Source organism: Stomoxys calcitrans, chromosome 4, assembly GCF_963082655.1.
Source record: "Stomoxys calcitrans chromosome 4, idStoCalc2.1, whole genome shotgun sequence".
Taxonomy (NCBI): Eukaryota; Metazoa; Arthropoda; class Insecta; order Diptera; family Muscidae; genus Stomoxys; species Stomoxys calcitrans.
The window spans coordinates 28,533,201-28,548,114 of record NC_081555.1 but is presented as its reverse complement, the minus strand read 5'-3'; the positions used below and the strand labels follow the sequence as shown (position 1 = coordinate 28,548,114).

Genomic DNA, 14,914 nt, shown 5'->3' with positions numbered 1-14,914 from the left:
GGAGTTTTCTGAACTTGCCGCACTAGCCAACGCACATCTCCAACTGAAAGTGCTTTTGGTCGACCAGATCTTGGTTTATTGTCAACAGTTTTCGTTTCTGTCCACTTTCTGATGATGGATTGTATAGTAGATCGTGGTCTATTTAATATTTCACTGATAGTTTTTTGAGTTAAACCATTCCTGTGGTGTTTTATTATCAAAACTTTTACCTCATCAGAAACCTCGTTTTGCTTACGACCCATTTTGACAAAAACTATATTTTCAATGAAATTAAATATTTGCTGTCAAGGGCAAAGCCTCCTTTACTAAATAAAACAGAAAAGGGGGATTCCCAAATAATATTTGAATTTGACTTTGATGATAGCACATCAATGATGAATACTTTTTTTGTTCTGTTTTTGGTGTTATTATATAAAATTGCATTTTTTGCGCTAATTAAATTTATTTTTTTAATTTATTTTAAAACATATTACGAAAAATAAACTATTGCATAAAACTGCATTATTTGTTTTCTTTAAATTTTCTTCAATTACCCAAAATAAGTGAATTTATTATCAATTTTGCTAATGATGAATACTTTTTTTGACCGCTGTATACTTTTATTACACTTTTTTTATAAAGCAAGCTAAAAGTAACAGCTGATAACTGACAGAAGAAAGAATGCAATTACAGAGTCACAAGCTGTGAAAAAATTTGTCAACGCCGACTATATGAAAAATCCGCAATTACTTTTTGGGCAATCCTATATGGGAGCTATATCTAAATATGGACCGATTTTCATGAAATTTTCCATACAAATTAGGACGTCAAATAAAACACCTCGTGCAAATTATTTTAAAGATCGGATTAAAACTGTGGCTTCTACAGCCATAAAAGTCTATGTCGGATGAAAGTTATATATGGGAGTTATATCTTAATCTGAACCGATTCTTATGAAATTTTGCACACATATGTAGACCTCAAATAAAATACCCAATGCCAAATTTTGTGAAGATCGGACAAAAATTGTGGCTTCAACAGCCTTAAAAAACCATATCGGATGAAAGATATATATGGGAGCTATATCTAAATCTGAACCGATTTTTATCAAAATCAATAGCATTTGTCCTTGGGGCAAAAAAGTGACCACAGTGGTGGTGCAGGGTATAAAAACATTCAATAAACAAGTAAAAAGTCATTAAGTTCGGCCGGACCGAACTTTGGATTCCCACCACCTCGGGTATAAATGTAAACCCCATTTCGTCACAATCCAGTGAAAATTGGATGAATTCGACATTTAGTGGTCGAACATATATGTGGCACTATTCACTATACTTATTTTGGCAGATATACCCAATTATAAACGGATCTGAACCATATTAAGGTCGGATATCGAGAGGCTCAGAAAAACTCACTGTTTCAAATTTCAGCGAAATCGGATAATAAATAAAGATTTTATGGGCTTCAGTCCCCTTAAAGGCAGATCGGTCTATATGACAGCTATATCGAAATATAGTCCGATCAGAACCATATTTAGGTAGGATGTTGGGAGGTCTTAACCTACTCACTGTTTCAAATTTCAGAGATATCGCGTAATAAATAATGTTTTTATGGGCTTCAGTCCTCTTAAAGGCAGATCGGTCTATATGGCAGCTATATCTAAATATAGTCCGATCTGAACCATATTTAGATCGAGTGTCAGGAGACTAAAAATAACTCCATGTTGGGAGGCTTAAAACTGCACACTATTCCAAATTTCAGCGAAATCGGATAAAAAATAAAGCTTTTATGGACTTCAGACCCTTTATCGGGAGATTGGTCTATATGGCAGCTATATCTAAATAAATAAAGTTCAATCTGATCCATATTTGGGTCAGTTGTCGAGAAGGCTCTTATAAAAATGTATGCTATATCAACTGTCCTGAGAGGTCTTTTTAGAGAGAAAGAAGCTAAGTCACGAAAAACTATTGGCCCAAGTATCTAGAAAATGAAAGAGTAAATATTTAACCGGAACCCTCAATATGTCAACAGCCAGCCTGATAATAACCGATTTGGGCCATAGTTAGCTTGGATGTTGGAGACCATAGTAGATACCATTGAGCAAACTTTCAACAAATCGGATCGGAATTGCGCCATATAAACGTTACAGTACAAAATTTCAGCCAAATCGAATAATAATTACGACATCTAGAGGATGAAAAAGTGAAATCGGGATATCGGTTTGCATGGGGAAAAAAACATGGACCGATATGGCCCCGACCTACACTAATAGGAAGTATTTTCCGAAATTTCAAGGGTCTAGCTTTACTCCTTCGAATGTTAGCGTACTTTCCATAGACGGACGGACAGACATGGCTAGATCGACTTAAAACGTCATGGCGATCAAGAATATATATTAAAGAAATATTTCGAGTTGGTACAAACAGAATGACGAATTTAGTATACTCCCATTGTATGGTGGAGGGTATAAAAACGTGCTAAATTCGGTCATGCCGATTCTTAGGAACCCACCACACTGCATTTTACGAAAAATTTACACAAATGAACTAAAGTTGCTGTCACACGATATGTGCGTTACATATGTAATGTCACTTTTTACATATACAAGAGTATCCTTATGTACGTCAAATACGATAAAACGCCCTCTAATTGGCGTGTATTCTCATATGTATTGTACCTTTTTTTACAGACATTAGTCTACATCAGTGGCGGGCAAATGGATACACTCTATTGCACATATTTGTTTGCGCGAACAAGAACATAAACTCATGGGCTTGGAAATATTACGCATACTACCACATGTGCCCAACACTGCTCTACATGTATCTTTGATGAAATTAGAGCTCCATTCATATTCAATTTTTTTTAGGTATCACACGATGTAAACAACTTTGAGAGTTGCTATCTTTGAAAATACCTAAGACAAGACATATTGTGTGATAGGTAATAGACTTATTTAGATCATAAATTACTCCGGTCGTTGAAAGTCATAACAGAACACTACATGCAAAATTTCAGACAAATCGGACAACAGGTGCGGCTACGAGGAGCCCAAGATGTCAAATCGGGAGATCGGTTTATATGGGAGCTATATCAGTTTATAACCTGATTTGGATCGTGCTTACGACTGTGCCGTTGGAAGTCGCAACAGAAGACTACGTGTAAGATTTCCGCAAAATAGGAAAACAATTGCGACTTCCAGGGGCTCAATATGTCAAATCGGAACATCAGCCTATATGGGAACTATGTCAGGTTGTAGACCGCTATGGACCATGCTTTCCGTGGACATTGCAAGTCAAGAAAAAACACTACATGCGAAATTTTAACCAATTTGGATAATAAGTGCAGCTTCTAGGACCTCAAGAGGTCAAATTTGGCAATAAGTTTATATAGGGGCTATGTCCAAATCTAAAACCATATTTGCTATTCCCAACGACATACATCAATAAGAAGTATCTGTGCAAAATTTCAGGTGGCTAACTACATTTGTTCAAACACTATCGTGAAATCTGTGGTTCTTAAACTGGCAAAGGCTGTTTATCCCGCCCTCTTAAAAAAACATTTTCGAGTCACCAAAGGTGAATGAAGAGGTGGATGTCATGTTAACAGAATGGAGCATAATCGCGGCATTGAAACCCTATAAATCGGCCGTGCCCGGCGTAACAATCACATCTGACTGTAGAGGCAGTATGGACCGCTCCAATTGAAGCCAAGTTTTGATATCACATTTGTATTCCATTCTCAAATATTTTTTATTTGAGTCCCATATCGTTCCTATCGGTTAACATTTTTTAGGGAGGCCTTCCTGAGACCTGGCGGCAAATTTTGATATCAGTTTACCCCTCTGCTCCCACGTAACTTTCATTTGAGACCCACATTATCCCGATCGGTCTATTTTTCATTGTGGGTGGTGCTTTTTGGGTAAAAGGGAAGATCCGCGCCTCCTCCGATATCAAAAAATTATATATCATTTTATTCCTTCCATAGCGTCCTACAGAATCTATAAAAATTTCAAGAAAGGCACTCATAGATATGAGACAAGTATCCCCTATGGTCCTTAATGGCATGTTTATGGGCAAATTTGCGTTTTGCGCTTGTATCCCTTTACTGTAGCTCTTCGTTATGGGACACTCAGACCCTTTGAGGAGGAAAAAGTTAAGGTGGTTGCCATATAACATTGTCATTATGATGGTGTGGGTTCCCAGCTATTGAGCACCCCATTCAGAGCTGCGTGGGCGACTACTAATGGGCTTGCATAAATCTCAGAAAAAGAAAGCTGATACTGTTGAATATAAGCAGGAAGCTTTGCTTTTAAAGAGGACCGGAATAAAGTTGTCGGTGGCCACGGTGGTGTAGAGGTTTGCATTTCCGTCTATGACGCCATTCGACTGGCAAGAATATCAAAAAAAAATTCTCCAGCGGTAATCTTCTCCTAATGCTGGCGAAATTTGTGAAGGACTTATGCCATTTGAAAAAATTATATGCCATGTAAAAATTTCTCTCCAAAATGGTGTCTCTCCAAAGGCTTTAAAAAAGACGTCATCATTGAGCTTATCTTGAATCGGACAGCACTCATTGATATGATAGAAGTTTGACTCTGTTCCTTATAGTCATTGTCCCATGAGGCTTAGTTCCAACTTCATCAGGTTACTCCTGCTCCTGGGCTGTTTTTCGAACGATTATTCCCTTTTGGAGTAAATACTGATATCAATGGAGATAAATAGTAATAATGACTCGGCAACGTTATCCTAGAAAGGAAGATTTCTGGAGGAACTTAGGGCTTCTCTGGACATTCTATATACATATGTATACAGATTGCTCCGAGATTATGGGTGTACCAGAGCAGATGTTATTCGGTTCTTAAAAATTAAGTAATAATAGACTTCCTGAAGGGCGTACCGTCTTTTAGGTGACATACTCGTGATTGTGCATGGTCTATATGTATATGAAACGCCAGGGGGCGCTTTATATTTCAAACGAAAATGAGAAGAAGACAATTCAGGAGATCGGTTTATAATAGAAGCAATATTAATGTACAGACCGAATTAATAAAGTCAGTTGGAAGCCATGAGAGAAATCAAAATATTAGTGCAATCGAATGAAAGTGCGCCCTTTATAGGCGCAATGTATCCAAAGCATAAATTCAGTGTCGGATAGTTTATTTTTATTAAATTTTGCAAAAAAAAATTAACTTTACCGATAGTATTGATAGCAAATTTGCCATCAATACTGAGAAAAAATAAATAAATAAAATTTCGATAGTATCGTTATATATAGAGCGAAATCTCCGGCGCTTTTATGCTGAATTTACATGGCATATCTGATGTATGGTCTTTGTAATATTATTGGTGAAAACAAAGGTGTATTCGCCACATGTATATATAACCATCAGTCATGGCTGAAGAATCAAAATCATTTGATTTTTTTCGATGAATGACGTCTATCGATTACCGTTTACAAAGAAATGTGTAATCAATAGTTGACAGATATTGAAAAACACGTTCTGTGACAATAAAGTGTGAAAAATTATATATTGGGTTGCCAAAAAGTAATTGCGGATTTTTCATATAGTCGGCGTTGACAAATTTTTTCACAGCTTGTGACTCTTTAATTGCATTCTTTCTTCTGTCAGTTATCAGCTGTTATTTTTAGCTTGCTTTAGAAAAAAAGTGTAAAAAAGTATATTTGATTAAAGTTCATTTTAAGTTTTATTAAAAATGCATTTACTTTCTTTAAAAAAATCCGCAATTACTTTTTGGGCAACCCAATAAAATCAAAGAAAAGAAAAAATCGATGTACCGTTTTGGGCAAAAGCTTTAAATAGCACGTACACACGATGAGTACAATCATGATGTGCCATGTAAACTCTGCTTTAGTATTCTTTTTACACTCTATTTCAACTCTATCATAGGGCATCGATTAGATATTATATGCTTCCGATTGTATGATCATAGCATCGAGCCCCTACATCGACGACATCACAACGCAGTCATGATCGATCATCAAATAGCAGCCATAATAAGTTAACTGTCAAAAATCATTTTGAGCTCCTTGTAAAATAGTTTCTCTTATGATTCTACAGGTGAGTAATGAAAACGAGATTTTTGAAGTATAAGCCTCTAACACGTGGCATATGGTAGAGCGATACCTCGCATAAAAATACAATCTTTGTGGACATTTTCTTATACTCTCGCCTTAACTATAACCCTGCTATAGGCGCGAGATTAGCAAAAATATAAATTTACAAAATTTTTAAAGTTATCATAACCTAATTATTAACATGTGTATGTATGTATATGACATATCGATTTGCTGTTTGTATTTTTTATATAGTTTTTCAGTAACCAACTGAAAACATATAAGCCAATATGAGTAATAATTGCGGAATAATAACTACAGAGATTAAAAGTATAAACGCATACACGCATATTATTGATATGCAATTTAAAAATAGACTTTCTAATAGAACAAAATGTTAGCTCCATGACTTACAAGTGAACATTGTACTCCAATCAAAACGCTGTTCGTAAGAAATTTACATCAGCAGCCTTGAAATTCTCGGCATAGTTTTCATTTATTTATATCGATAAATAAGGCTTAATTAGCAATTCCCATTTCAATTACATTTTCACTTTCTCATACGACTTTCAATTTTCAGGGATTATAAATGTTTCAGTAAAGCATTAATTGCATCATTCCACTTACCTTTCTGTTGTTGGTTCAGCACATATCAGTGGCTGTTTCAATTCTATCACCTGACCATTTTTCTCTTTCAATTCACCATTTTCCATGTAATATTGTACCAACTCAGGTAGCGTAGCAAATTTTTCACCTATAAAATTGTGAAAGGGAATAGTAAATGTAAATTTCATAGAATTTAGATTCAACTTACCTCCATAGAGATCGAAAAAGTCACCGTTGTTTTGTATTTTAATGTGTGTCACTTCTAGACCCCTTCGTACAGATAAAGTAAATGCACCGGGATTGGAAGAGGAGAGCCGAGCCAAAAAGGATCCATCAAAGCCATGCTCCAGCAGTAAATTTTCAGCTTCTATGCCCGATATTGTGGGATGAAACCATCTAGGAGAAGGTAGGGAGGTAAAAGAAAAATAGAAATATTGATGAAATTAAATGTTTAAGTTTAACAGAAACTTCAAATGCAGTGCCGTTGACACTATAAGCAGCCATGTTAGCAAAAGGACCAGAAACATTTAAAAGTGTGCTAAGTTCAGCCGGGCCGAATCTAGGGTTTCTTTGTCTGCACCTCAAGTACTACCAGCAAGTGACTTGAGGACCTTGTTTCTAGTTTTGACTTCATCGCAAACTGCTGTGGCATGTGGGGAGAATGTGTAAGAGCTGTCAAATATGACGTCAAGCATTTTGGGACACTTGATGGTCGGGTATCTTCAGATTTCTCGCAGCGAAATATGAGGCAAGTTCGTTGAGGTAGACGTTCAACCTTTCGCAGATGTCAACAATGGGTGGGGGGCCTGATGCCATGATCGTACAATCGTCCGCATATGAAACAATCTCTATGCCGTCTTGAGGGGGTGGAATGGAGGATAGATAGAGGTTAAACAGTGCCAGAGATATTACCCCACCTTAGAGAACTCCCTGTTTCACTCTACGGTGCTTCGACTTCTTATTTGACATCGAGGAAGAAGAGACTATAGAACACCTTCTGTGTGTGTGTGTCCCGCACTAGCAGTTAGAAGGAGTTTCACTTTAGGTTCTAATTTCCTTGAGAACCAGCCTGATTTAGCGGATGTGAACATTCGCAAGTTACTGGGCTTTTTACAGCGAGCTGGATGGTTCAACGGTAGGAACTAGAAGGTATCATCCTTCTTCTGTTCCTGTGGTATCGCAACGGACGAAAACGTCTAAGTGAGTCTGATGGCAGACTGCCACTTAAACCTAACTTAATCTAACCTATCCCTAAATTCCACAAATGACTGGCGACCACACAGATAATTCGCGACCCAGCGTTTCAGGCCTGGCTGGAGGGACGTGTTGGCGATGTCCTCAAATAATTTAGCATGGCTGACAGTGTCGAATGCCTTCGATTGATCCAGTGCCAAGAGAACCGTCCTATCACATGGCCTGGGCTGATTAAAGGCACGGCAAATGTGTGCGGTCATGGCATGCTAAGCTGTTGTTGTGCTATGCAGTCTTCCAAAAATACATTTTGATGCTCGGTGAATGGAAATTCTCCCACGAAGCTCGGGAGGAGTAATGCCTCAAGCGTCTTTGCCACTGGTGAGAGAAGGGAGATCGGTCTGTACGACTCCCCCAAACTCGGGTCCTTTCCAGACTTCAGTAGTGGGATCACTCTGCCTATTTTTATATTTCAATTACATTCGTATCACACTATGTTTGCAACTTTAATAAGTTAAAAACTAGATGTCATAAGACAAGCACATATAGTGTGATAACATCTTAAGTCTTTCCCTATATATATATATCAAATACGAATAGAGCGCTATCTAATCGGTATGTATATTTTATTTATAGTCATGTGTCTATATGTAGAGCGCACTATAATCTAAAGAGCTGCATATTGATTGCAAAATCCATTTTTCATATTACATCACGATGTCTACAATTTTTTTAACTGCTATCTTTGAAAATACAAAAATCATGTGAAACCAGCTTAAGATTTCAAGAGGTTTGCCGAAATCAATTGAAAAATAAATAAAAAAAAAATGGATAACCACCCAGCCAAACAGAAGGACAGACTAAGTTAAAAACATTCTAGCTTAGTTATTTTCATAATTTCTGTATAATATTTCAGTTAAAAATTCCTCAACCACGTTTATATTTCCTTTTTTACAAAACACCGGCATTTTATTTCCACTATGTATTTGTATTTGTTTACATTTTGTAACGGCTGTTTCAGCTCAGTTGGGCATACGCAATGTCAGTGCCACCTAAACGAAAAAGCGTTTTAAACCAGCTGAAAAAAGAGGGAGGTGGGGGTGGTGTCATCAGACAACAGCGTCATCATCCAAGAAATGGGAAACAAAAAATACACACGATTTAATACGCCAAAACCACAACAACAACAAAACAAATGAACGAAGCAGAACAGCAAAAACAAAACAACGAAAAAGTACACAATACAAAAAATACCGAAGGACGGCGGATGATAAGCGAATAGGCAACGAACATTCACACAATTTACATATTTTTTTTAGTTTATTTTTTTGCAAATAAGCAACATATGGATTAATAAGAAGTATGACGAAAAAAACACGACGGCGACCAATTATCGTTGACAAGAGAGAAAGGGATACATTCTTAAGGTTACCCACTTTAATGACAACAACAACACCGACAAGGGCGTGTGGAGTTGGGTCTCAATTTTCTATGAATTTAATAAAACTCTACAATCTTTTCTCATCATTGACAATATTTATTTTTTTGGTACATTTCCATAAGCTGTACCGATGCTTAGATCTCATTAAATCAAGGGGGGCTAATGTTTTTTTTTTTCATGGCTCCCCTCACATATACCACATACACTAACACTTTTTGCAAAGATTTCTTCTTCGTTCATGTCTGTTTTTTCATTCATAGCAATTATTCGTTGTTTTTCATTAATTTTTTTTTAACTTTCCACACATTTCCATACCTTCGCGATGACATTTTCTTCGTTGTATTTGGAAAGAACAATCAAACAATCGGTATTTGTAAATTATTTAACTTTTATTTATATTTTTTATTAACCAGCAACCCAAATTTCTCGACTGCGACGTTATCCAGACCAGTGTTGTCAGATTAGGGGAAATTTACTGTAATGAATAGGGGATTTTTAAAGTGATCGGGGAAATGTTTTTTGTTCATACGTGGTTCGGGGATAATCAAGGGGTGTGGGTATAATGGCACTTTCCACAAAAATTTGTTATTGTTTAATTTTTTCATACACAAAGGCTAGGGCTTTTGTTTAGAGGAGAGATGGGAAATTGTACATTTGAACGTATATATTACACAATGATAAAAAGAAAAAACATTGAAGTCGGTCCATAACACTAATCTTCAGATCTGAGCAATACAAAATTCTCTAGGCATATGAAGAGGAGACATAAGCTTTAACCAAGTTTAAATTGATCATTAAAACGTGATTTAATGGTTCATTCATAGGTTTTTCCTTTTGTAAAATCTGCTAAGAAGAGTCCTATATCCGATTTGAATGTAAAAGGGGTTATATATAATAAAATTTTTTTATATCAAGGGAATTCTTAAGCGTTCTAAAAAGACAACGTTGTGAATTTCAAAATTTATTAGAGGATTTTGTTTTGGGATATCAGTTTCAATATTGGGAGTCTCTTTCTCAAAAACAAATCTGGCAACCGTGAGTTGGCTGTCAATCAGACATACTCACATGATAATATGGCCATAAAATGCCATATAGCGATATGGCAATATACTGCGGCCTTACACCAAAGTTGATTGAGGTATGGAGTTTATTAGTTCTCTTTACATGAACGAATATAATCAAAATTATAGATGTCGCTTTGTAGTAAAAACCACAAAAATACTGCAATTTGGAATATTAATATAAGAAATGTAGGAATGGAATAATATTTGATCAAATTGAGACCAGAAAATGCTTTAAATGTACATAAGGCACGAGTCCGCACTTTTATAAGAATATTTTTTTGATGTGAGACGGAAATAGTAATGCTCACTTGAACAAGATAATGCCCACAGGCACAATAGTTGCACAATGGTAAAATTTAAATAGAGTCTTATCTAAGATAAGCAATGGTTTAGAAATTCTTCTACACATATGTAATAGGCTATCACAGTAACTGTTCCCATAACACAAAGCCTCTAAAACAATCAAACCGCGTCCAACCCCGATTAGTCGTACAAATAATCGCAGCTAAAATATTGGGTTGCCCAAAAAGTAATTGCGGATTTTTTAAAAGAAAGTAAATGCATTTTTAATAAAGCTTAGAATAAACTTTTATCAAATTTACTTTTTTTACACTTTTTTTTCTAAAGCAAGCTAAAAGTAACAGCTGATAACTGACAGAAGAAAGAATGCAATTACAGAGTCACAAGCTGTGAAAAAATTTGTCAACGCCGACTATATGAAAAATCCGCAATTACTTTTTGGGCAACCCAATAGTTAATACTTCGCCTTCGATTCCACGCCGCCACTAACGCCGTTTGTATAATATTACCCTCCACAGAGCATAGAATATGTGTAGCAGCCTAATATACACAAAAACAGCTGTTCTTTTGCTATGGGTTGATGGATTCTAACATTTTAGCCTCACGTGTAGCGCACAATTTATAATTTACTGGCATAAAAACTAATTAATTTCCGCTAGAAATCATATACGAATGTTGTTAACACTCTTAAGGAACGCTGTGCGTGCCAATAACCAAGATATACTAAAACAATTGCTTCTCAATAAAGGAGTCAAGAAAACACGAGACATGAACTCAAAACAGACAACACAGCAGCAACAAGCAAAGGCCAAGGATAAGGCTGACAAACCAGTGGTCTTAAGAAAAGAACGGCAACAACAGGCAGCTAAGAAGAAGGCTGTTCCTTATATACCCGGCACTGTAACTTTGCAAATACTTGGAGCTGGTTCCAATGGGTCGCCGGCATCGGTGTACTTGTTCACTGATCAGTCAAGGTATCTATTCAATTGTGGCGAGGGCACCCAACGTTTGGCTCATGAACACAAAACCAAATTGGCCCGCTTAGAGCAAATATTTGTTACACGCAATACATGGCCCAGCATAGGAGGACTACCTGGTCTGGCTTTGACGGTTCAAGATGCCGGAGTGAAAGAATTGTCTTTACATGGTCCCCCATATCTGGACAATATTCTAATGTCTATGAGAAAATTTGTGGTTTTGAAAAATCTACAGGTAAGTCGGAAAATGAGAGAGTAGAGAGAAATGGAAGGTATACTAAAGGCTTTTAATTTCAGCTTAAAACTGTGGATTGCACTGTAACACAAGAATTTGAAGACTCAGTGATGACAGTCAAAAGCCTGCCTTTATATCACAGTAAACAAAATGGCCAGTCAGCTGAGTCTGCGGAAACTTACCCAAATCAGGATTCAGTAGTAATTTCCTACATTTGTACCTTGAAACCTCGACCTGGTCCCCTAAACTTAGACAAATGTGTTGAACATGGAGTACCGCCTGGACCTCTTTTGGGTCTTTTGAAAAATGGCATAGATGTTACACTAGAAAATGGCACATTGGTCAAGTCAGCCGATGTTAGTGAGCCTAATGAGAATCCCTTGTCATTCATATTTCTGGACATTCCTTCTGTGGACTTTTTGGAAAACTTGGAAAAACACAAAGCCTTATTGATCAACAAACGAATCAACACTGATAATACACCCGAATTGGCTGTTATGGTGCACTTTGCTCCCATTGAGGTACTCAATAACAATGTGTATAAAACATTTTTGGAAAAATTTGCCCCAGCCACCCAGCATATCTTTCTAAATGCAGCCCAAAATACATTTTCTGGTTACATAGCTGCACATAGAATTCAATATCAGCTGAATCAATTGAATCCCAAAGTATTTCCAATTTTGGCAGAAGCAACCCAACTCTTGGGTGGGTTGAATAATAAGCTAAAGAAAACAAAGTTAGAGGATGTTGGTGGAAATGAGACATTGTCCAGGTATTCGGAAAGCTCAGGATTTGAGCAAAAATTGCAAGATTTAAATACCATGAGTATTTATCACTTAAGGCCCAGAAAAGGTAATTTCAGAATTAAAGTTATACTTAGTCAAATATTTGGTAAAATTCCTCTATTTTGCTCTTAAAGGTTTGGATCGTACCTCGGAAGCAAAATTGCAGCCCACTGAATACATAAACGAAACCCAAATTCCAGACTTTCCTTCTATGCTGGAGAAATTCAAAGCCGATGTGAAGAATCTCGAATCCTCACCAAAATCGTTTCCAAAATATCCCATTATTACATTTCTGGGCACAGGCTCCTGCATACCAAATAAAACCCGAAATGTTAGTGCAATTTTGGTACAATCACAGGATAACAGTTATGTGCTGCTAGACTGTGGCGAAGGGACATTGGGTCAAATTCAACGTATGTTTGGTGTAGCCAAAGCACAGGAGATTGTTAAAAATCTCAAAATCATTTACATTTCACATTTGCATGCTGATCATCACATTGGCCTTATTGGTTTGTTAACGGAGAGATTGAAATTGGAGACTAATGCAGAGGAAAAATTCCAGAAAGTTATGGTAATGGCTCCCAAACAAATTGAACCCTGGCTAAATTTTTATCAGGAATGTATACATAACATAAAAGAATCTTATGAGCTGGTGGGCAATGCCGATATGTTGAATGAACCTTTAGATTTAAGTAAAACTCATGCAGATTTGGGCATAGAATCCATAGCCACCTGTATGGTTAAACATTGTCCTCATTCCTTTGGTGTTAAGCTAAATATAAGGCCTATAGAAGACAGAAGAGAGGAACCCCTTAGTCTTGTCTACAGCGGAGATTCAATGCCTTGCCAAGATCTTATAGATTTGGGTCAAAATTGCACAATATTAATACATGAAGCCACTATGGAAGACGATCTAGAGGATGAGGCCAAACTAAAAATGCACAGCACAATTTCTCAGGCTATACAACAAGGGAAGGCTATGAATGCCCAGCATATTATATTGACACATTTCTCACAACGTTATGCCAAGCTACCACGTTTGCCTATGAATAATCAAATTAAGAATGAAGAAGAAATGGAAGCTGAGCCCTTACCCTCACCATCACCTATGTCTAATGTCTCCATAGCTTTTGATAATATGCAAATTTCTTTGGAAGAATTGCAAAATTTCCATGTTATGTATCCCGTTATGCGTTCTTTGTTTGCTGACCATGCCGAGGAGCTGGAGCAGAAAGCGCTGAAACGAGAAATGAAATTAGAAAGAAAACGAAAGTTAATGAGTTCGTAAAATGTAGTTGGCTATGAGCATTTCTTTTAATATCTAATGGTTATTAAATTATTTGGTTATTGATAATTTGGTTATTAAATTTATGAATTAATTATTTAATTAAGGCCATATATTTTATATAAATGACAACAAAATGGAAATTACAAAATATGTAAAAGTTGTATTAAATATACATCAAATTCTTAATGGAATAGTTACAAAAAAAACATTTTTTTCTTAGAAATTTTGTCTTTAGAGAAAATTGTTTTAAGAAAAAAACTTCTTAGAAATTAGAGGAAAATTTTAAGAAATTAATTTAAAAAAATTAAAACCGAATATAAAAATGAATCTGAGTTACATGACCTTGGCAAGGCAGCTGTTAGGCGGATATGTATCCCACGCACTTAGATGCATTGCTCTATCAATACAGGTTCAATCACGACGACTTTTTCATAATAATCTTTACTGTATACCTGGCTTTTAATGGATGGAGATTAGGTTTTGAGGATGGAATTACCTTGGAAGTGTAAATATTGTGAAAATGTAGAAGAGATACATTTATACCCCCAGGCATAAGAGGCAAATACGTTTTTTTTCTCAAGAACGTCTGTACCATTGAAAAAGGTAGGAAAAATACTATCTCTCATGTTGATCTTTTCTTTTTTCTCCCTCCATCTCCCTCTCTCACTCTTTTTCTCCACATCACCGATAAGTAAATCTAATAAAAGACTAAAGAAACAAACCTGATTTGGTCATCGATATTAAGTTCATTTCTCAAGTCTTATGACAAGGCAGGGTAGTATAATCCCGGCGATTAATTCGTTTGAGTCCTACAAATCGGCCGGACCGGATGGTATATCGCTTGCGATGCTGCAGAAAGCAGGACCGTTTGCCTTGCGGCTTTTGGAAAGGATTTTAAGGGCTTGTGTTATGCTTGTCTTTGTGCCGACTACCTACGGCTGGAGGTGAAGGTCGTTTTCATTCCCAAGGC

At 36.5% G+C, this 14,914-nt stretch overlaps 2 protein-coding genes across 2 annotated transcripts in view; one reads left to right on the top strand and one right to left on the bottom strand.

The window, feature by feature from the left end:
• The window catches only part of LOC106087566 (tyrosine-protein phosphatase corkscrew), a 127,799-nt gene extending 118,048 nt beyond the window's left edge, over positions 1-9,751 (bottom strand). Inside the window, exons 1-3 of the mRNA XM_013252654.2 lie at positions 9,611-9,751; positions 6,872-7,059; positions 6,685-6,811 (exon numbers count right to left, since the gene is read on the bottom strand). Of these exons, the coding sequence (XP_013108108.1) occupies positions 6,685-6,811; positions 6,872-7,059; positions 9,611-9,624 (329 nt within the window). The 5' untranslated portion in view covers positions 9,625-9,751. The remainder of the gene's footprint in view (positions 1-6,684; positions 6,812-6,871; positions 7,060-9,610) is intronic.
• A 1,454-nt stretch (positions 9,752-11,205) lies between these two features.
• LOC106087573 (ribonuclease Z, mitochondrial) lies at positions 11,206-14,135 on the top strand. The gene is made up of 3 exons (XM_013252663.2): positions 11,206-11,871; positions 11,934-12,723; positions 12,791-14,135. Exons 1-3 carry the CDS (start codon positions 11,332-11,334, stop codon positions 13,942-13,944), a joined length of 2,484 nt encoding a protein of 827 aa, XP_013108117.2. The 5' UTR covers positions 11,206-11,331; the 3' UTR covers positions 13,945-14,135.
• The last annotated feature ends 779 nt before the right edge of the window (positions 14,136-14,914 follow it).